The sequence below is a fragment of the Sorex araneus genome, chromosome 5 (assembly GCF_027595985.1).
Source record: "Sorex araneus isolate mSorAra2 chromosome 5, mSorAra2.pri, whole genome shotgun sequence".
Lineage (NCBI taxonomy): Eukaryota > Metazoa > Chordata > Mammalia > Eulipotyphla > Soricidae > Sorex > Sorex araneus.
The window spans coordinates 82,221,638-82,245,539 of record NC_073306.1 but is presented as its reverse complement, the minus strand read 5'-3'; the positions used below and the strand labels follow the sequence as shown (position 1 = coordinate 82,245,539).

At 44.5% G+C, this 23,902-nt stretch overlaps 1 protein-coding gene and 1 non-coding gene across 2 annotated transcripts; one reads left to right on the top strand and one right to left on the bottom strand.

Moving 5' to 3' along the window:
* The first annotated feature begins 1,714 nt into the window (after positions 1–1,714).
* DNTTIP2 (deoxynucleotidyltransferase terminal interacting protein 2) lies at positions 1,715–19,854 on the top strand. Its single transcript, XM_055140349.1, has 7 exons — positions 1,715–1,843; positions 2,947–4,754; positions 6,058–6,196; positions 7,891–7,986; positions 9,270–9,434; positions 12,309–12,418; positions 17,120–19,854. Exons 1-7 carry the CDS (start codon positions 1,772–1,774, stop codon positions 17,211–17,213), a joined length of 2,484 nt encoding a protein of 827 aa, XP_054996324.1. The 5' UTR covers positions 1,715–1,771; the 3' UTR covers positions 17,214–19,854.
* A 747-nt stretch (positions 19,855–20,601) lies between these two features.
* On the bottom strand, positions 20,602–20,686 carry TRNAR-UCU (transfer RNA arginine (anticodon UCU)). Its single transcript is given in 2 exon segments — positions 20,602–20,637; positions 20,650–20,686. It is a non-coding gene; the product is annotated as a tRNA-Arg (tRNA).
* Between the last annotated feature and the right edge of the window lie 3,216 nt (positions 20,687–23,902).

Sequence of the window (23,902 nt, the reverse complement as noted above, 5' to 3'; positions counted from 1 at the left end):
GCATGCAAGGCAAGTGTTTTAGCCTCAGTACTATCTCTCTGGCCCACCTACAAAGCTCTTTGGTGCAATCCCCCACTTCCCCAGCAAACCCCCCTCAAATCCACATTCTTTGAAAGACACTATTTTGGTTGGTGGAGAGGTGGTCAAGGGCAGCTCTATACTCAAGGGTTACTCCTGGCAGTGCTCATGGAAACTATGGATTCTCAGGGATTGAGATGGCCTCCAGCTGCAAAGCATACACTCAGCCCATTTTGCTCTCTCATCAGCTGTTAATGAACATATAGGGGCAGAAGAGATAGAGTAAGGTCCTAGTCCTGCATGTGTCTAACCCAGGTTCAATCCCTGGCACCACATAGAGTCCCCTGAGCCCTGCCAGGACTGATCCCTGAGCGAAGAGCCAGGACTAAGTCCTGAGCACCGCTGCATGTGGCCCTCCAACACACAAACAAAAGACTGGGGCCAGAGAGATAGTACAAGAGTTAGGGAGCATATCTTGCCTGAGTGGGCCACTTGTAGGATCCAGCATGGCATCCCGCCCCCAGAGCATCACCAGGTTTAGCCCTGGAGATCACAAAGCACTACTGAATGGGTAAGGTGTTAGCTGAATCCTGACACCACATGCATCCCACTCGCTCCCTAGCCTTCCACCAAAGAAGTAAAGATTTGGTGAGATACTGTCTTTACCCACCTACAACAGTATCCCTTGTAACTTTCCTTCCCTTAAGTAACCAATACAGAGTATTCCAGCACTCCAACCTTCAATGAAAACAAGAATAAAAAGACTTCTCATGCTGGGCATTCTCTTCCCTTTACATCAAACATACAAGACATATAAAGAAATACAGATATCTCTTTCCTTCACACTTGAACATTTCTGTTTTGCTTATTTCCAATCCCCACTCCACATCTCACCCTTTAGAGGCTGTCCTTTCTTGGCCTTTAGTGTCTGTTTCTGAGACCTAACCATTAACTCCACTAAGCCTTTACTTATATTTAACATCACAAGTAAAACAAAAGTACTTTGGGGGAAATAAAGTATTATAAAATAATGCACGTCTCATGTAGCCACACCCATTGCTACCTTAAGAATTGCTGTACCAGTATGACACTAATACCCAATGCCAAGGAAAACGGGCCAGGAGGACTGGTCAATGGTTGGTCAATGACGTGGGAGATGGATGGTAGGTAAGCTAGAGGATCCACTATGACAACACTAATTAGAAATGGTAACTTCTGGACAAGAACTAAGTCTTAAAAGCCGGTAAAAGGATATACATGATAATCTTTCAGCATCTGTATCACAAACCATAATGCCCAAAATGAGAGAGGGTGGGAAGGAAAGTGGGGATACTGGAACTGGGAAATTACACTGGTGGAGGGATGGGTGTTGTAACACTGTAACTGAAACGCAATCAGTTTTGTACAATTTTGTAATGCTCGATCGGTGATTCAATTAAAAAAAAAGTGCTATACACAAGAGAAGACAAGCTCCGTGGGGTAGAGATGCCGTTCTCCCATCCCTTGTCCTCTGTGAGCCCGAGCATCCCTGCACAGACCACCCACACCAGCAGGTCGGTCTCTGCACTAGCCTCCGAGAGCGGATCCGGGGGAAACCACACAACTCGAGCCTGAGTGGGCGGGGCGGAGCCAAGTACAAACTCTCGCGAGTTCCGATACTGCACGCAAAACCCGCGCGCCGCTGCTACGACGCACTTCCGGGGCGCCAGCACAGCCGGCCGCCAGCCGGGTCAGCTGCCGGGAAGCCGGCAAGATGGTGCTTACCAGGTCGGCGCGGCCACGGGCCAGCATCCAGAAAACGCCGGCGGAAAACTCAAGGCAGAAGGTAGGAGCCGGGAGGTCCCCCCTTCTCTACTCGTTGCTCCTACAGCGGTGCCAGGAAACGAAGCAACACCAGGATCCGGGCGGGCGCGCGGGAAGGGTCTGAGCATGCGGTGCGGGGCTGCACGGGACCGGCCCGGGCTTCTGCACTGTGGGGTCTGCAGACAGCACTTGGTGGAAACCACGGCGGTGACGGCCTGGGGTCCTTGGGCTCCGTCGCCTTTCACTTTGCTGCTGCTGGCGGGTTTGGGCCACCGTGGGTGAACCAGTGTGTTTGGAGAAAGACGCCCCTTTTTCCACGCGGGACTCGCAGGCCTTGGCTAGGCGGACACCGCCAGGACGCCCGTCGCTGATTGTTTCTGATGGCAGGGTGTAAACTCAGGAGTATCGGTAGAGACGGGTAGGGCATTTGCCTTGCACGCGGCCAACCTGGGTTAGATCTCCGGCATCCCGTATCGTCCGCCAGGAGTAACCCTGAGCATTGTTGGGCGTGACCCAAAAAGGGGGAAAAAAAAATGAGTGTCGGTGAAAACCCTTCGGTGTCAGTCTTTAGACTTAAGCGGGCTCATTGTAGTTCTTCCACATTGTCCTGAGACGGCGATTCTGCAGTATCTTGGATCTCAGGTTGCAGTTCCCCGCCACTCAGATCGGGGAGGGGAGCTGCTGAATATATTTTGACTGGAGGTGAAGATTACTTCCTTTTTTAGCGATTGGTTTTGCTTCCCGGCATTACGCAGGGCGAATAAGACAGAGTCCTGCAAAAGCTAGTCAGATCCAGTATTTTAAGTTGAGGACTTTCCCACCCCCCTACCCCCATGTCTAGTGTGGTGGTTGCACTTGTGTTTTGTTTACTGCGTTTATTTAAGTGTCCTTTTCAGTATTTGTTGAGGGTTACAGGGCAATGCTAACAGCCCCTTAACCTTCGTTGGTGGTGGTGGTTGATGTGTCTGTGGTGCTCAAACACCTAGCAGCACTGCTCCAAGGTTTGAATACAGTTAGTTGCAATGCTTGGACACTAACTTGCTTCTGAAGCACTGTATGCTAATTTTGACCTTGCACACTCATTTAACCCCTCCCTGAAGATCAGTATTTTCTTCTGGCTTACAGAATTCTGCAGCTAAAAGAAATGAAGTACATCCAGAAGGTGGAAAAGAAACTAAGTCTAATGATCCAAGAACTGCTGAATCGCAGGCTCAGACCACTGAGAAACAAAGTCCAATTCGAAAAAGTCCTCCTAGGTCCGGAATGAGAAAGAGCAGAAATACAAGTTCTCAACTAGAAAGGACCAAACCCTCTATTGAAGGAGAGATCTCTGAAGCAGAGTCCGATTGTTCCTCTGTGTCTGAGGTTCAGGAGACATTTTTAAGAATAACTAGGAGAAGGCAGATTTTAGTTGTATGCCCCCGGACGCCTAGCGTGAGGAAAAAAGTGAAAGATGCTCCTATAAGTCAGTCTAATACTGAGGAAGTCGTCTCTGAAGCAGAATCACATACTTCAGGTATCTCTAGAATTGTGACCTCCACAGTAAAATCTACAAGGACTAGAAGAAGTAACGCCAAATCCTTAATAAATCCAAGTCAGGAATCATATGTGGAAGCAATTTCTGATGCTGAGTCATCATGCTCAGATGTTTCTTCATTTTCTGGAATTGCAACTAGGAGATCAACTAGGAGTATGCAGAAATTACAGCCTGAGGAACAAAATACAGTACTAAGAAATGAAAAGCCAAACAAAGAAATACCTGTGAATTCAAGAGATTCAGATACCAGACAAACATCTCATGATTGTGCCTCTGATAACAAGTTTCTCAGAAATTCAGGGGAAAAGCTAACAGGACAAAAATGCCAACTTCTTATTATGGGAGGAGGAAAAGAAGCTAATGATGCACCTCTTAAAGAAATAACAAGTCAGAATTCTAAGATTTTAGATAAAGAAGCCAAAGAAGTAATAGATGGTAAAAAAGAGATTGTGAAGAATTCTCAGTTAAAGAGTCAGTCTGAACTTAACAATACTAACTTGCAACAGTTAATTTCTCAAAGGCATTCAACCCCCCCAGATAGCAAAATCACACCAGAACCCTCAAATTCAAGCTGTACTACAATAATGAAGTCATTAGCTAAAACATTTGAAACCAAAATGAACAGAGGGTCTGATGAAAGAATGACCACTGTGAAATCAAGTGACCTGAAAGAATTGGATGAGCATGGGAGTGATGAAGAAATGGATGGGAGTGAGAGTGATGAAGAAGTGGAGGAGGGTGGGAGTGATGAAGAAATGGAGATGGGTAGGGGTGATAAAGAAGTGGACGAGGGTGGGAGTGAAGAAGTGGACGAGGGTGGGAGTGATGAAGAAGTGGACGAGGGTGGGAGTGATGAAGAAATGGCAGTGGGTAGGGATGATAAAGAAGTGGAGGAGGATGGGAGTGATGAAGAAGAGTGTACAATAATAGATGTTGGTGAAGCCACATATGAAAAAAGGGATACAGATTTTGAGTGTGATGCTGAGCTCCATAATTTGAAGTTGGACACACCTCAGAATAAAGATGGTTCTATTTCATTAGTTCTCAGCAGTGATGAAAGCCAGCAGTCTGAAGACAGTGAGGATGAAGAGGATACTGTGTGTTTTGTTGACAGTTGTGGTCAGCAAGAATCATTAACTAGAGACTCTGAAAATATGTCATGTGACAATGCCTTATTTGTAATTGATAAAACTCCTGGATTGAGTTCTGGTAAAAATTTTTACTTGGATGGGGAAGACAAGGCAAGTGAGGTTGTTGCCACTGAGGAAGAAAGAGATGAGGAAGAAAGAGAGGGGGATGAGGATGAAAAGAGTGAAGAATCATCAGACCATGAACAAAGTAAAGATAGTGAGTTTAGTGATGAAGATGACTTACTCAATAACACAAAATCTAAACTGTAAGTTCTTCCCCCTTTTCCCCAGTAACTTTGATACATACTTAAGTTGTTATTTGTTGTAAAAAATTATAATTGAAGATACTGCCATGGGCTTACCTGTAATCTCACCTATTTTTTGTTCATTTATTTTTGGGTTTTGGGCAAACCTAACTGCTCAGAGCTTACTTCTGGCTCTGTGCTTAGGGATCGCTCCTGGTGGTGCTTGGGGGGCCTTAAGGGATGTCAGGGATTAAACCTTATGCAAGGCGAGCACCCTATTTACTCTACTATTGTTCTGGCACTCTATTGCTGGTTGAAAAGAGGTAATGTTTGGGCCAGGAGATAGAGCCACAATTAGGGCATCCTTCCTGAGGAACGAAGCACCTAGTGGCTGCGCAAGCTCACTGAGTGTGACCCTGGAGGCACCCGTGCACCTCAGGGCCCAAGCATCCTCAAGTTTTGGCATTCAGCCACAAGCTCTATTGGCTAAATGTGACTTCTGGGGGCTGGAGAGATAGCACAGCGGGTAGGGCGTTTGCCTTGCACGCGGCCGACCCGGGTTCAAATCCCAGCATCCCATATGGTCCCCTGAGCACGGCCAGGGGTGATTCCTGAGTGCAGAGCCAGGAGTAACCCCTGTGCATTGCCAGGTGTGACCCAAAAAGCAAAAAAAAAAAAAAAAATAAAAAAATAAATGTGACTTCTGGGCCTCCTCCAAAAAAGCAAAAACAACTCACTGATTTATAGGCATTAATAGTTGCCCTTATTTACAAAAAAAACCTCAAACCTAAATTTGGTTAACTTGAAAGTTCAGTATAGGAAGGAGAACCTGTCTTTCTCTTTTGTTTTGGAGATATGTATATTTACTAACTACATGTGAGGTAGCAGGAATTGCCAAATGTTGCCCAGTACCCCTCTGTAATTTTCCATCAGAATCCTTTATGAAATCTTAGTCTTTTAAGGAAATTTGAGGAATACATTTGCATGTGTTACTCAAAAGTTTGTTTTTATATTTTATTCATCCCAGAATTCTAAATGATTTTTTAAATGCAATATATTTGTGTATATATGGTGCTGAGGATCTCATGGTTGCAAGGCATACATTTTAACTACAGAGCCATATCCCTTTCCATGTTCCTTACCAATAAAAAAGATATATTTGTTTAATTGACTAGGATTATAGCTTACATGCTTTGCTGTATGAGGTCCCAAGTTGCATCTCTTCTAAAACAAAAATTGTATACATTCTTTGTTTCTGTTTTATCTAATTACTTGATCACTTAATTACTTCATTATCTAATTACTTTAATCATTTCTCTTTCAGCCTGAAGTTGACAAGCAGCAGCATAGACCCTGGTCTAAGTATCAAGCAACTGGGTGGTTTATACATCAGTATCAATGCAGATAAGCTACAGTCAAATAAGAAAACCCTGACACAAATTAAGGAAAAAAAGAAAGATGAGGTAAATTATATTACATGTCCTAATTGGTTTTCACAGTGCCAACCTAATCATTTCCAGAAATTATTAGTCCTTGATAAAAAAAAAAACAAAACTGAATTTTCTACACTGTGGTGGCTTAAGGTACTCCAATTATTTCCCTTGCAAATCTTTTTATTTTTCTCAGGCCACACCCCTTGGTATTGGGGATGGAGGTGGGACACTTATCCCCTGCATGCTGGGGACCAGGCTTAAGACTGTCACCACGTGGTCCCTCAACAGCAAGCTGGGAATAGCTTCTCATTACCTCTGCATGAAGCCCCAAAACAAAAAGCAAGCCCTCTTTTCAAAAAAAAGCTTGAAAAACACAGGATCACTATTGCCCTTGGACCCACCAGTTATCACAAGGTTGTGTTTCTTGTGTTAAATTGCTCTACTTTTTGTTTATGTTCACCAGGGATCTAATTGGCTGTATTAATGATTACCAAATCCGTTAGCATCCTTTTCTAGCAAGTAGAAAGGTTCTGCAAGGGCAGTGCTTAAAATTGAAGATTTTTATAGTCAGAGGGTGGGACAAGAAGAAAATTACTGGGGCCGGAGAGATACCTCAAAGAGCTAGAGTGCATGCTTTAAATTTAGGAGCCCTAGGTTTGAACCGTTTTATTCCCCAGCATCTCTGGGTGTAGCAAACAGGAAAAAGATTTCATTCTAATACCACCTTCCCTTAGGAAAAGGCAGGAAGTTCTTTTGCAGGTTACTCTCTGATAGGCTGAACATTAAAGCCCAAGAGAGGCTAACTCTGCTATTTGCTCAAAGGTGTTAATCTAGGGAACCATCCATCCTGAGCCAGGTTTTTAATTTATTGTTTTTGGTTTTTGGGTCCAGTCTTAAGACTCTGTGCTTAGGGAGCACTCCTAGTGGTGCTCATGGTACCATATGGAATGCCAGGGATCATACCTGATGTTCCCAGATACTGTTTCACAGTGGTCTCCTAATGATGTTTACAGGTAGATCATGACTAGGTCTTGATCCTTTTTCAGGGTGCGGGGAGGGGGAAGTGGGGCACACCTAGCAGTACTCAAGGACTCCTCCCAGCTCAGAGTGCCCTGCTTCACAGTTTTTAGGTTGTTCCTTTTCATTCCTCTAGGGTTTTGGTTTCAGAGAATCTATTTGCTTGATCATCAGTTTTTTTGAACACGGCATCCAAAGCTTTTGAGAGAATACAGTGCACCAGTGGCATTATTTTCAACTAAAAGCAGAATGATTCCTCCAAAAAGTACTTTGGAGTGTACTTTAAGAGCTGTAGTCCTTCGTCAGAGAAAGAACCTGCTATAAAGGAGCCATTGTTGTAATTCACGTGGCTTATTCAGTGGTGTTCTAGAACTGGGTGTTAGCCCCCCAAGTGTTACTAATCCAGGTCAACAACAGCTTATATGTATAAGTTATAACACACACCTTTACTAGGCTGAAGTCTGACAACTTTGGCTATAATACAGAATTTCTGTGTGGCAGCTGTTTAGCAGGCTCAGCAGTATTTTCAAGAGTTAGGTGACTAAGGCTGAGACCACATCAGCATCTGAGGATCTTAGCCTACACAAGCAAAGTTTACTGTAATTGTAGTAGTATTCAGTGGGGGGAGGGGGATTCCTGCTATAAGGCAAAAATACTTTAAATGATATTTTGATGTTATTTTAAAAGCCGATTTAATGTTTTAATAGCTTCTGCAGAAAGCTGTCATCACACCTGATTTTGAGAAAAACTACACTGTCCCACCATACCGTGAATCACAGTATCAACTTCAGAAAAAACGCAGGGTGAGTATGGTGACTCTTACTTAACGTTGTTTTATTACTTATTTTCCATCGTAAAAGAAAATTACTATAGATTACGAGGGATTCCTGATGAATACTTAGATAAACTTGCTTTTGGAGACTTCACAGCTTGGGGATGCATTGAATAGTGGTGTTTTTCTTGACTTGTAATGCACCAAAGGTTACAGTCACTGCCCTCATCTATTAAATCTGCTGTTTCAGTTAGTAACCATAAAGAAGTTACCAAGAGCTTGTAGGAAATGAGGGTAGTGCTCAGATAATGCCTGGTCACTAACATAGCACATTCTGGCACACGGCAGACACTCAGTATTTATCCCATGAATGACGCAAACAAATATCTTTCTAGGAATTTCCAAAACAAGCAATTTTAATTTTAAAAATACCAATTTCTGTACTATGAGTGTAACTAATAAAAGTGTTAATGTCACTTAGGGGTTCAACTATGATAGATGAACCTTCAAAGTGAAAGCATTTGCACAAGTTTGCCACTCTAGGTGGTATGGGGGACCATGCAGTATTGGTGATTGAACCTGTGTCTACCTCATGCGGATGTGTGCTCCAGCCTTTATGCTGACTTCCCGGCCCACTGCAAACATTCTCCCATGTTATCTTTTGTATAAACTTGGTTTGCACAGTAAAAGTTGAAGCTAATGAGTTACTTCCCAGCAAGTTTGTACATTTTACTAAAATATCAAAGACTGAGGAGCCTCCATATATGAAGCTGATGATGCTGTGCAAAACCATAGAAAGCACTCATTATTTCATTTCTTATATGAAAAATGACTCTGGAGACTAACCCATACTATAAAATAAATAACCTCACTTTTTTGGGGGAGGTGATGTTTTGGGGGTATACGCAGCACTCTGCAGGGGTTACTATTTTAAAATTGAGGTTCTGTAGTTTACCTTATGCAAGTAATTCTCACACCACCCCCATCACCAGTGTTCCTCCTCCCTGTCCTAAGGACCCCCACAGTCAGGATCCCCCTCCCCCCAAATCAGTTATGTAGACCAGTTCTCCCATTATGTTGCCTTTGGATCTTTATTACTACCATCCTGTGTATCTTTAGGGCTAGGGGTCACTTCTGGCGGGGCAGGGAGGGGGGAGGGACGACCATGTAGTTCCCAGGATTGAAACTGTTGAGATGTCCCACTAGCTCATAATCATGTTTTTAATTCGTGGGAGTTTCTGTGTTTTTAGGGGAGGGGGGGCTGTATAATTTATATTCTGGTGGTTAATTATTTTTTTAATATCTGAATTTCAGAAAGAAAAACAAAAAACAGCAGGTGATGGCTGGTTTGGCATGAAAGCTCCAGAATTGACAGACGAACTAAAAAATGATCTCAAAGCACTGAAGATGAGAGCTAGCATGGACCCAAAAAGGTTTTATAAGAAAAATGACAGGGATGGCTTCCCCAAATACTTCCAGGTATGAAGTACACAGAATTGTAGTGGTCATATTCTATGGATTTTAGTTTAGAAAGAGCTTTCGGTTTTCTCTTAAAATAGATGACCATTTATGATGCAAATGTCTAGTATGGTTTTTATCTGTTTAGGGTAAAGTCCAGTTAGACACTATTTTATAAAGATTTTCAGTGTAGAGAGACGGTTGCAAATTCTCACTGGGTTACCATATCAACTGAATTTCCATATCAAGATAATGTACCGCTTATGAATAGTTCTTACTTAAGCAGAATCCTTGCATAATGAAAGCAGAAAGAGAGAATCATTTGTAACAAACTTTTATTCAAGATAGAGAAATAAATTATTTCATTAAATTAAAATCCTCAGTTAAATTCTAAAAGTGCTAAAAATTGATTTTCAGTGTGCATTCAAAAGAAAATCTAGTTGAAAAAAAAAAAAAAAGAAAATCTAGTTGATTCATACTCTAGTAGCTCTTTGGTTTTTGTCTTTGTTGTTTTTGTTTGTTTTTTACCACACCCAGCTATGCCCACCCAGGGTATGAAGTTGGCTCTACACTCCTGGCGCTGCACTCAGGGATCACTCCTGGTGGGCTCAGGGACTAGATGGGGAACCAGGATCCAAGCCAGGTCAGCCAAATGCAAGGCAGACGCCCTGCTCGCTGTGCTATCGCTCCGGCCCCTCTTCATTAAGTACATTTTGTTCTTGACTGCATTTTTTACTACTCATCTGAATTATTCAGTAGTCCTTGCCTCTGGGGCTGCCCTCTTTTTTTTTTTTTTTTTCCCCCTTTTTGGGCCACACCTGGCGATGCTCATGGGTTACTCCTGGCTCTGCACTCAGGAATTACCCCTAGTGGTGCTCAGGGGACCATATGGGATGCTGGGAATCAAACCTGGGTCAGTCGCGTGCAAGGCAAATGCCCTACCTGCTGTGCTGTTGCTCTAGTCTCCCCCTCCTTCTATCCATCCTCCACATTGTAGCCAGCTGTCTGTTTTAAAACATCTGTTCTTGGGGCCGGAGTGATAGCACAGCGGGTAGGGCGTTTGCCTTGCACGCGGCCGACCCGGGTTCGATCCCCGGCATCCCATATGGTCCCCCAAGCACTGCCAGGAGTAATTCCTGAGTGCAAAGCCAGGAGTAACCCCTGAGCATCGCTGGGTGTGACCCAAAAAAAAAAAAAAAAAAAAAAAAAGCATAAAACATCTGTTCTTGTTATATTTTTCATTGATATCATGAATATCATAGAGAATCAGTTTGGGTGCCACATTTAGTGATACCTATACTGATTCTTTATGGGCCTATAAACACCTAATATGAATCATCATGATTGGTGATTCATCAGACTTTCTTTAGTTGCCTAGTTTAAAACCTGATTAGACAGACCCTGTTTCGTAAAAGTTTTCAATGTAGAGAGACCTGGTTCTAGTACATTTCACTATTTGGTCTTCTCAGAATAAACAGACTAAGGGGATTCTTTCTTTGCATGGACTTGGCCCTGCAATGCTTGCTTAAAGAAATTTTACTTAGGGGCCAGAGAGATAGTACCAGTGGCTAAGGTTCTAGCCTTGCACGTGGCCTACCCAGGTTCAATCCCACATTCCTTATGGACTCCTGAGTGCAGAGCCAGGAATAACCTCTTGAGCATCATCAGATGTGGCACCAAAAAAAAAAAATTAAGAAATTTTACCCACTCAGCAGCTAGAATGATAGTGCAGCAAGTAAGATGCTTGCCTTGCATGTAGCCTACCTGGGTTCTATCCCCAGCACCAGGTTCAATCCCCTGAGCCTGCCAGAAGCAAGCCCTGAGTACCACTGAATGTAGGCCAGAAAAACAAAAAAATTTACCCAATCTAATCCAAATTAAAATGTCGTCCTATGCAAAACCCCTTAGGTAGGTTTTTAGTTTACTGTATGTGGATCTCCCATAGTACTGGGTTCCTTACTGTCTGGGACCAGATGGGCTTTGGTTTTAGTTATTGTTGTCTTGTTTGTTTGGGGGCCACACCCTGAGGTGCTCAGGGAAAACTCCTGGCTCTTCACTTAAGAGCTTGAGGACCATACAGGATATCAGGGATTGAACCTGGGTCCCTGGGTTGGCTTTGTGCTAGCAGGCGCTTACGCACTGTACTCTCTCTGGCCCCCTGAGCTGTTTTTATTTCCTTGACACCTGGCATGTTTGCCTGGTAGACACTGTGTTCCAGGTATAAACAAATGCAAAAGAGTCACTAAGTATTTACAAGTACATTGATCCAAGAGCTCAAATGGGTATGTGGTAGAATTTGTGCCTATTTTACTGAATTGTGAAAGTAAAGCAAAACAATACATGTTTTGGTTTTCTATGAATTACTCTTTTCATCAAGAATTTACTCTGCTGCTGCTAAATTATATAAAGAATTTTGAATCTACTATAGGCCTAATGCGGAAATGTCATTAGTGGGACCAAATGTGCAGATCTAATAGGCTACTTTTGTTTTAAAAGATGGCATGCCTAATTTTTATACTGATATAATACAAACTTGGGCTGGAGCCATAGCACAGCGGTAGGGCATTTGCCTTTCATGTGGCAGATCCGTGTTCGATTCCTCCACTCCTCTCGGACAGGCTGGCAAGCTACCGAGAGTATTGAGCCCGCACGGCAGAGCCTGGCAAGCTACCCGTGGCGTATTCAATATGCCAAAAACAGTAACAATAAAGTCTCACATTGAGAGACGTTACTGGTGCCCGCTCGAGCAAATCGATGAGAAACGGGATGACAGTGATAATACAAGCTTATTTTTCATTTCTGTTCCTTTCTGTGAATATCTTTTTTACAGCTTCCCTGAAATAAACCAACTTGTCATCCAGCTGCTCAGTGACTTATTTGAATTTTTTTTTATAGATTGGAACTATTGCTGACAATCCAGCTGACTTCTACCATTCACGAATTCCCAAGAAACAGAGGAAGAGAACTATTGTGGAAGAGCTGTTGGCTGATTCTGAGTTCAGAAGGTATCAGACTTTGTTTCACTTTTTAATATGCACACTTTCCTTTAGACCAAGGCTTCTTGTAACCTTTTTTCTACTTGCCCTTTTTCAATTATAAGGGTTAGTGGGGAGTGGGAGTGGGGTGAGGCCCACATCCAGCTATGCTCAGGGGTTACTCCTAGCAGTGCTTGGGGGACCATACGGGATGCCGGAATTGAACCAGGGTCCACCACGTGCAAGGCAAGCTGCTTATCCGCTGTACTGTCACTCCAGCACCTGTAAGGCATATTTAAAATGATTTAGCATAATTTCTTTTTTTGTTGTTTTATAGTAGTTGTCTCCCCGCCACACCCACCCCTTCTGCTCACCACAATCCTGTCCATCTGTTCCACAGCCAACATCAACCTCAGTTCTGTTGTCAGAACCCAAGGGTTTATTTCCAGTAATCATTGTCCATTTGTAGTAGATTTTATTTTTTTAATTTAAACTTATTTAGAAAGATGTGAGGGGAGAGAAAGTATATATTCAAGAGAGAATATCGGGGTTCTCCAGAGCGGAAAAAACCAAGACATAGAGACAAGTGAGTGACATACATGTTTAAGAAAGATCATGGGCTTGAAGAGCCGTTAATCATTACTTAATAGCAGTATGGTGTACATTTTGCATGGGATAATTATTTATTGGGGGTATAGTTCTGTAGGATATTTAACAGCATCTCTAGCCTCTGACCTCTGTCCACCACTGTCTGTCAGTAGAGCCATTCTCCCATCGCATTCATGACCATAAAAATGTTACAGACATTTCCCAGTGTGCCCTGCAGGACAGATGAATCCCAGGGTAGCACTTAGTCCCTCTGCTTCAGAGGGAAGTATGAAGGTATTTAACTCGAAGAGGAGTCTGTTAGAAGACTGAGACAGAGTAGGGAAAGGGTTGGAGAGAGGTCATTGGCTGGTTACATTTCAAATGTTCAACAGATTTGATGAATCATTGTGGAGGGCAAAGGGCAACCTGCCTTACTCCATGTAAAAATTCAGATGTTACTGGGCCAAAAAGATAGTACCACAGGTAGGTTGCTTGCTTTACACACAGCCAGCTCAGGCTGGTCCCTGGCATCCCGTATGGATCCAGGAGCACCATCAGGAGTAATTCTTGAGCATTGTAGGATGTGACCAAAAGGGATATTAATTTCTTTTTGAGATATCCTCACAGAACTAGTCAGAATGATGACATTGCAACCCCCTGTGGAACAGTCCTAGAAAATATAGATACATAAAACTAACCATCATGGGTTATTACTCAGAGATTTTAAGCGAGAAACAAATATACAAATATTGCTAGCTTCTTTAATGCAACTTGAGACTCTATAACTTTTATTTTTGTCTTGTTTATGTAAATTGACTCAATAAAATTCATATTTTCTACTTACCACAGAAATGTATATACCACCAATGTGAAACACAAAACCCATCCATCTGTAAAAATATTTTAATCCCTTTTTAACATCCTCAAAAGGTTTTAATAGTTTAACTCACTGAGTGTATTTAATGTATCATACTTTTGGGGGGAGTCACACCTGGTTATGCACAGGGGTTACTCCTGGCTCTGCCCTCAGGAACTAACTCTTGGTGGTGCTCGGGGGATCATATGGGATGCTAGGAATCAAACCCAGGTCAGCTGTGCAAGGCAAATGCCCTACCACTATACTATCATTCCAGCCCCCGGTATGAGACAGAGCAAATAATTTCAAAAATAGGAAAGAATATGAGCTTATTCTTTTTTTTTTTTCAATTTAAAAAAAATTTTATTGAATCACTGTGAGATAGTTACAAGCTTTTATGTTTGGGTTACAATCACACAATGATCAAACACCCACCCCTCCACCAGTGCACATTTCCCACCACTAATATCCCCGGTATACCCCCCCTTTCCCACCCTCCTCCTGCCTCCATGGCAGACAATATTCCCCATACTCTCTCTCTACTTTTGGGCTCATCATGTTTGGTCCATTATCTACTTTCGGCACACATCTCCCATCCGACTAATTCCTCCAGCCATCATTTTCTTAGTGATCCCTTCTCTATTCCATCTGCCTTCTCTCCTCGCTCTTGAAGCAGGCTTCCAGCTATGGAGCAATCCTCCTGGCCCTTGTATCTACTGTTCTTGGGCGTCAGCCTCATGTGATGTTATTCTATACTCCACAAATGAGTGCAGTCCTTCTATGTCTGTCTCTCTCTTTCTGACTCATTTCACTTAGCATGATACTTTCCATGTCTATCCATTTGTAAGCAAATTTCATGACTTCATCTCTCCTAACAGCTGCATAGTATTCCGTTGTGTAGATGTACCAAAATTTCTTTAGCCAGTCATCTGTTCTAGGGCATTTGGGTTGTTTCCAGATTTTGGCTATTGTGAACAGTGCTGCAATGAACATATAGGTACAGATGTCATTTCTACTGTGATTTTTTGCATCCTTGGGATATATTCCCAGAAGTGGTATTGCGGAGTCATATGGAAGCTCAATTTCTAGTTTTTGAAGGACTGTTCATATTGTTTTCCAGAAAGGCTGGACCAGTCAGCATTCCCACCAACAGTGAAAAAGCATCCCCTTTTCCCCACATCCATGCCAGCACTGTTTGTTTTTGTTCTTTCAAATGTGTGCCAGTCTCTGTGGTGTGAGATGATATCTCATTGTTGTTGTTGTTTTAAATTTTTTAAAAAGTTTTTTAAATGAATCACCATGAGGTACAGTTACAGATTTACAAACCTTCATGCTTACGTTTCAGTCATACAATAATCGAGTACCACCAGTGCCCATTCTCCACCACCAATGTTCCCAGTATCCCTCCTATCACCCCTCATCACCCCACCTCCATGGCAGGCATATTTCTCTTTTACTCTCTCTCCTTTTGGGTGTTGTGGTTTGCAATACCCGTATTAAGTGGCCATCATGCTCGGTCTATAGTCTACTTTCAGCCACATCTTCCCTCCATAGTGGGCCCTTCAAGCATCCTTTACTTGGTGGACACTTCGAATATGAGCTTATTCTTAGCTTTAGTGCAGGTTTGAATTATATAACAAAAAAAATGCTTTTGAATAAAGGCTGTTTGTGTTTAAGGAATTTGGGGGATGAGGGGTTTGGGCCACACATTCAGGGCTTACTCCTGGCTCTAGGGTGCAAGGCAAGTGCTCTATTCACTGTACTGTCACTCTGGTGGGCCCGTTTAGGGACTGGGGGGCAGGGGGCTCGAAGGGGAGCACACCTGGGAATACTTAGGGGCTGGCTCTGCAGTCAGGAATTCCTTCTGGTAGAGCTCAGGAGACCATATAGGATGCTGGGGATTGAACCCTGGTCTGCCATGTGTAAGACAAGTGCCTTACTGGCTGTACTTCTCTCCAGCCCAGTTTAGGGAATGTTTGATTCTTCCATTTACTGATGGCCCTTCTTTAAAATACTGAGAGTTCTAACCACTGCATCATTTCTGTAATAAATTATGCTTATGATTTTTCTAAGCCCACTGGAGAAAAGTGCAGTATGTGGTAACAATTCTTTGCTCTGAGGATTCTTTTAAACTCTCAGTAAAAAAAAAAAAAATGTTGCTTTTGATTTGTGTTTTGGGCCAAATCCAGCTGTGTTGAGTGCTTGCTTCTTGTTTTGGCTGGCTCTGGCCATGGAATGCTGGGGATCAGGATCAGGCATGTGAAAGGCAAGCTGTACTCTATCTGGCTTGAAATGCGTAAAGAATTATTGAAGGTCTGGGCCAAAGAAATAGTTCAAAGGGCTGAACATATACACTACATTAGGAAGCCTGGTCTGTCTCTTTTACTACATGGTTCCCCCTGAGTGGAGTGACCCCACTGCACTCACCCGGTATGGCCCAAAACAAACCAAAAATTATTGAACATCTGAGGGCTGGAGCAATAGCACAGTGGGTAGGGTGTTTGCCTTGCACAAAGCATACCCGGGTTCGATTCCCAGCATCCCATATGGTCCCCCGAGCACCGCCAGGAGTAATTCCTGAGTGCAGAGCCAGGAGTAACCCCTGAGCATTGCTGGGTGTGACCGCAAAAGCAAAAAAAAAAAAATATTAAAGATTTAAGGCATTTTTGTTTCATGGATTAGTTGTCAATATCCTAATGTAAATTCAGATGAGGGAACTTTATATTCATTTCAAAATATTTTGAATGTTAGCAAATACTTCCGTGAACAAGAATATAAATAATACTCTTAACTGTTTGACTTAAAGACATTTGGAACCTGTTGATTTGCTTCTACATTATTCTAAGAGACCACACAAATAATTACCTCTGGAAAACTTCACTGTGTATGAGAGTGAAAAGGCTATTGATACCTTAGTATTATGAAAATAGGTTTACCTATAATGACCCCTTGAAAGGCTCTCATATATATCCCAGACTTTGAAAATCATTGGCCACTCGTATATTTCTTCAGGTTCTAAGAAATAAATGTGTGTTTTCAGGTAATTTTTAGCTTTTTGGTTTTGCTAAGTCTTTGTACACTTCTACCGAAAGTTAAAAGCTTTTAACGATGTCTGGTAACAGTCTAGTGTGTGGGTCTCTAGTGGCTCCACTTCCAAAAGTGGTAAATAGATTTAGAAGCTTGTTTACAGGCTCTCTCAGACATAAATATACACACAGAGGCCACCTTAACATCTCCTGTCTGGTGTGTGATTCATTAGAACTGAAACATTTGGTTTTCCATTTTAGATATAACCGAAGGAAATACTCTGAGATCATGGCTGAGAAAACAGCAAATGCTGCAGGAAAGAAGTTTCGGAAGAAGAAGAAATTTCGAAATTAAACTTTGCCAAGCAAAATCACAGTCTCATCATTATTTATTACTAATTATGTTTTTGAAGACTAATGCCATCACATAAATTAAAATATACCGGCCCTTTTACATTGAAATTTTATTGGGGAAAAGATGACTGAGACAGTCACATGCCCACTGCAACAAAAATAAGTCTGTCTACAAAAGACCCAGTCATGCTTGGTAGACCTTTGGTTCTTCCCGTAACACTGGGGTTTGATCGCAAGGCCTGACACATGCAAGGCAGGTGCTCTACCACTGCACTACATTTGGAAAATACAAAGATTGCTGACATACTCAGAAAAGAAATATAATCCAAGATATCTAAATCTTGTGCTCAATGTGTAAAATGTGTTTTGTGGAGAAACTAGGCAGGAAATGCCCTTTTTCTAGCTTCAAGTGCAGATGTAGGTCATTGGAGAGGTTAGGATCCTATTGCCAACATAAAAATAATAGTCTGAATATTTGACAAAGCTACAACGAAGAAAAAGATTTAAACTATAAGACAGGCTAAGAAAGTTTGAGTTAAATGTAGAAGCAGCAAAGGAGATCTTTTTCTTCCTTGACAGTTGGAATAGGAAGAAATACAGATTATATCGAGACACAGTATTGTGTTCCAGGTGAACTACTGTTAAATTAATATTTTAACTGGACCAGGAAGCAGTGCCACAGCATATCTAAAGTGGCACAGGTGTGCAGCTGGCTAAGCTATTATGGGGCACACAAGGAGTACCAGGCATTTCTTGTTGCTTCCTCTACCCTATATGGTGACCCTTTCTTCCTTAAAATTTCAATAATTTTAATCTTGTGGTTCATTTAGGAATAAAAACAATGTAGTAGAAGAATTGCTGTTCATGGGTAGAGTGAAGAAAGTATACGTATCTAGGCTTTTTGTGGAAATACTTGGGGACTGGCGATGGGGCTCAGCAGTAGGGCACTTAGGATGAGGTAAGTGGAAAACCCTGGATCAATTCCTGGTATTGCAAGAAAAATATTCAACACTATTAAGTTTTGCCTCTGCTGGGTAAATGAACCTGTTAGAATTTTCAGAAAACACAACAGACATTTCTTTTTTAATTTTGTTCGGGGGCTGGGGGACACACCCATTGGTGCTCAGGTGTCTCCTGGCTCTGCACTCAGGAATCACTTCAGGGGACTATGCAGGACACGGGATCTAACCCTGGTCAGCTGCACGCAAGACCCTACTATCACTTCAGCCCTCAGATGTTTCTTTGGCTTCTGTTAATAGACAAAAGTTGCCAATTACTTCATTTTACTCTCCACAGACAATCAAAGACATTTTTCTCAGGCTTAAGGCATCTGATTTTCATGCTGGCTTCCAACACATGAATACTAGAACAGGCTGAATATTTTGACTCAAACCTGCAGTTGAGGCCAATACTTGACAAAAACTAGCACGTTTTGTAGGAAACCCAGGTGAGCCACCACTTAATTTTTCCATAGCCACGCAAGAGCTTTCTGGAATAAAGGCATCAATGGGAAAAAGAACACTACTTTACTGCCAGGTCCAGCTCTGGTTCAGAACTTCAGAGGTTCTCACATTATTTTCAATAATTAGACTTTCATTCTGCTGGATTCCTTTTTGTAAAATGTGCACTTTTAGTAAGCCAGTTTAGTAGAGTATCAAGTTAATATTGTAAAGGTCAGATGAAAGTCTTAGTTCCTTTCCGTCTTTGTATTTGTCTTGCTTTCTAAAGCAAAGCAACTCTATTTAAATAGGTTTTAAATGGGGCTGGAGAGATAGTATAGCAGGTTGGGTGTTTGCCTTGCACACAGCTTACCAGAGTTCAAACCCCGACACCTGATAGGGTCTGCTGAGCCCAGGCAGTGGTGATTCCCGAGCACAGAGCCAGGAATAAGCCTTGAGCACCACTGGGTGTGGCCCAAAACACAAAATTCTTCAATGACTGGTTTATTATTAAACTCTGCTGAATATTTTAGGGCTTAATTAGGATGCAAGAAGTACTTCATGCCAACAGAAGAGCTATGTAGGGGTCCAGAAGATGACTGGAAGGGCCGGAGCATGTGGCATCCCGGGTTTAGATGGTCCCAGGTATCACCAGGTATGGCCAAAACAAAGGAAAGCGTGACCAATGGGTCCACATTGACTAACCAAAAAAAGGTGTGATGGGGGGGGGGTGGAAGACTGGTAGAATAAGACTGGCTGAAGCATGAAATCACAGGTTCATTTGTACAAAAATCATTGTATAAAAATTTGTACATTGTATAAAAAAATCATTGCACAAAAATTTATACAACTGGTTATAGTAGCCAGAAAGCAGACAAATCCAAAAGTCATTCAGCTTACTGGAGAATCTAAGAAGGTATATTTGTGCTAATATTATATTCTTCTGCAGTAAAAAAGAATGAAGTACTGATTCATGCCACAAGAATAAATCTTGAAAATCACGTGCCAAGTGAAAGACTTCATCCGCAGGATATTTGGCATAGTGTGTGGAGTCATAGAGACTGTAATCTTCCTGCTGTGGTGAGAACAGGAGCTAAAGACAAGATATTGGGCCCCAAGCAGAGTGGGTGTCTCCCCCCAAAAAAACTGAACAAAGCATAGCTAAAACCTAATGCATAGATAGGTCTTACCTTTAAAGACTTAAGTACCTGTTTAACAAAAAATGCTGAACAAGTATCAACTGTAGTGTTTTTTTTTTTCCTGAGTGTGGGGGGTGTTTGCAGTGATTTAAGCTGAAGGTGAATCTTCAGCCTCTGCACTCAACTGGAGCGTTGATCTGGCTCCGGACGCGGGGAGGGCCGCGTCCTTCTCGCCTGCAGGAATGGGTCCCCACCTGCAGGCCCGGAGTCGCTTGGCACACGGAAGGGGAGGGCGTGTCCTCAGATAAATGCAGATTCCCGGGCCCGACCCTTAAGCGTTCCGGAACGACGCCCAGAAATCTGCTTTCCAGGCACGATCCCACGGGGCAATCTCCGCGCAGACCACGCTGGGGGGGTGCGCGGGGGGCGACTGCTCGCGCTCGGCGCGCCCCTTCCTCGCCGACACCGCCGCGCTGCGGGCCAGGGGAGAGTGGGCGCGGGGCGCAGGCAGTCCCCGGGCTCCGGGTCCCGACCCCGCGCGCTCTCGTTTCGGCTAAAACCTCAGGGCCTCGCTCCGTCTGGAAGCCGGTTCCGGAGGCGGTCGGACACCGGCCCAGAGCCACCTGGGAACCGGGAAGGAGAAAACGGCTCACGGCAAAGACAAAGGGGGCGGCAGGCGCTGAATGCAGCGGGGAGAGCCGGGGAAGCGGGGACGGGCAGACGGGGAGAAGGAGAGACGGAGAGAAACGATGGGGGTCGGAAGGAAATTACGTGATGGGCAAAGAGGGGGCAAGAAAAAGGAAAAAAACTGCGACTCCGCCGGGACTCGAACCCGGAACCTTTGAATGCCTTCAGCCTCTAGAAGTCCAATGCGCTATCCATTGCGCCACGGAGCCACCTGTTGGAGTCTCGGCGCATCTGCCGTGTTAAGCCAGAGGCAACGGCCGGGGCGCCCTCCCCAGCGCCCCTGCAGCTTTCCGCGTCCGTGCTGCCGAGGCCCGGGCATTGCCAGCCGGGCAGCGGGCTGCGGGCGCCCCCCGTTGCCCCCGCCGGCGGCCGCCTGTCCCCGACTCGGGCGAACCCCGCCGGGTCCTGCGGGCCGGGGAAAGCGCCGCGGCCGCCCGCTCCGCAGCCCGGTCTCCAGCGGGCACCGCCGTCCACGCCCGCGCGCTTCCCCCCCGGCTCCCTTCCTGCCCCGACCGTCCCCGCCTACCGGGTGTCTCCGGCCCGCGGCCCTTGGCCGGTAGCTCCGGGCACTCCCGTCGCACCTTTCGGAGGCCGCAGCCCCTCCCGGGTTCCCGGCTAGTCCCGGGGCCGAACGCGGGCGGCGGCGACGTCTTGTGTGCGTGCTTATGCGTGTTTATTGGCGCAGGGGTCGGGAAAACGGACTGGGGTTGCATTGCTCTCGCCCACACAGACCCGGAGACGAATTTCCGAGAGATCCGGGTGACGGTGCACGGAGGGAGGAGGGCGACGCACCTCGCGCCGCGGCAGCTGCCGACCGCGTGGCCGAAAGCCCGGCGCTACCCGCAATCCCGCACGCTCGGGGCACGCGGCTGCGTGGGAAGCAGCCGGGAGGGGCGCGGGGGGGCAGGGGGGGAGGAAACGGCTCGCGCGCGCGCGCCGGGGCCTGCGTGTGCGCGCCGGATTCTGCGTGTGCGCGCGTGTGCGGGCGCGCGCCCGCCAAGTTCCCGAGACCAGGCGGGGCGAGGTGGAGACGGGCAGAGGGTCTGGCGATACTCGGTAGGGCGCTGCTCACCCACCCCCGGGAAACAGAGGGGTGGATTATGGGGTTTCCAGTAATCCCCGTCAACACTACCCCGAAGCCACTCGAAATAGACAAACTAGAATATTTTTTTCAGAAGACGGGGTTGCTAGGCAACAGCTACTTCCAGCCGAACCACTCTTGTTTCCCTCCTCCAATCAGATCGCCGCTTTCGAGCCCCACCGACGAGGATCTGGGCGCTGAGGCCGCGCGCATCCTTTAAGGCCAGTGTAAGGTCCACAAGGTCAGCCCGCATCCTGTTCCCTCCCTCTCTACCGGTGTCGTCGGGTATCAAAGCAAAGCAGCCTCTGTCAATGCTCTAAAGCGGCGAGAGTCTAACTTGTAAGGGTCGTTGTCTTCTTACTGAATTTAACTCATAGTCAAGCTGTGATCTGGCAAGTCCTATCGTCCCCCTTATATGGAAAAGAGATGCTGGTTAATTTGTGTTAGGGTCACCCAGATAGTAAGTGTCCGGAACCATAAAGAATGCTGAGATTTTTGCATGCTAACTTGTCCGCTGGTCTTTGCTGAGAGGGTACCACAGACTCCTGGGTTAGAGATAATGGCGAAAGTAAGTAACAGTGTCAGTGTATGGTGTGTGTGTGTCTCCCTGAGCCCCAGTTCAAACAAAAATGAAACAGGTGGGCCTGATGGATGACTGCACAGAAACTGGGTTATAGTGGAGGAGAAGACTGGGAGCTTGGAGAAGACACCCTTTCACAGAAGGGGATAAATAAGCCTGGACTTTGTCCCCTCAAGGAGCTGTATCTTGACAAAGCCAGCAAGATCAGCGAGGGTGCCAAGGTCCATGGTGGATTGCTTCTTCAAAGAGGAAATGACAGAGCTGCAATTGCTGACAGGTCCATCTGTTTCATCTCACCAGCATTGACAATGAAGTTCCTCAATGACAAGCATTTTATGTATAGCAAAATTATAACATACAAAGTTACACCTCCTTTAAAATTAGTAAAATTAAACAAATGTCCTCATGTTCATGGAGGGGAAATTCTCACAAGTATAAAATTAGCCCTTAACTTAGGATCTAAATTTAAACTGTATTTATTTCTAGAGGAATCCACTGGGCCAGAGAGATAGCTCAAGGGTGGAAACACACGCTATGCATGAGAGAGCACAAGTTTGATCCCCTCATTCCACATATTGGGCCCCTGAGCACCTCCAGGTGTTGCTGCAAAAATAAAGAATAGAATAATAAAGAATAGAATTCAATGTGTCAGACATGGGTGGCACCTCTCCACTGTTCCTTAGAATTGCAAATGGCCCAGCAGGCTTTGAGAGATTCTCTGTCTCCTCCCTCTCCACTGGCCCTGGCAGCACCATGAAAGGAAATGTACCAAGGAGGACTAGAGCCAAATCCCCAAATATGTGTTGTTGACATGATGATTCTGGCTCAAATTTCTGAAAGAGGGATTTGGGGTAAACCTGCATGCAAAGGAAATGTGTGTATGTCCTTCCTTCCACTTGTTTTGCTGTCCCCTCTCCCTGCCCCCCGCCACGATGTGCAGTGCTCAGCTCTTACTTTAGACTCTGCCCAGGAATCACTCCTGGTGAGGCTGTGGATGGAACCCAGGTTGACTGCACACAAGGAGCGTGCCTCACCAACGCACATCCTGTCTCGCACCCACCGTCCTTAATTCCACTTGATGAAACAAAGAATTTTTAGATACTTGGTCACTTTTACTAGTTCAAACCAAACCCCTTTGTCTGTATCTGGGTCATGGAAAACATTAGCTGAACACAGGATTAGCCAAAGTATGGGGGAAAACAGACGTAGGAGAGAGATTGAGAAATCAGCATTGTACTTTTTTACATTTATTTATTTATTTGTTTTGTTTTGTTTTGGTGCCACACCTGGCTGTGCTCAGGGTTCACTCCTGGCTTTGTCTGCACTCAGGGATCATGCCTCACCATACTCAGGAGTCCAAATGTGATGCCTGGAATTAAACCTGAGTTTTGGCCACTCAAGGTGAGCACTTAGACAGTGTATGATCTCTGAGTCCCCGTGTTGTGCTTTTTACCTCTTACAGTGTTAGAAAACTAGTAAAGCAACCTCAGGTCAAACACTGCATGTTTTCTCACCATTAACAAACGCTTTTTACGGAGTCTGGCTTTGGAGGTAGCAACATTATCTTGTAAAGAGAATTAAAATGGTATAATTACCATCTGAGTAGAAGGGTCCAATAGATTTTGTTTCTCCCTTTTATAAACCGAAGAGTTCTTGGACACTACATACAGTCAATAGCAACCACAGACTTGAACCAAGAATTCCTTAAGTGAGGGGGAAAATGCACCCTCCCTGCCGATAGAGGGAGCCAAAGCATAGACTATA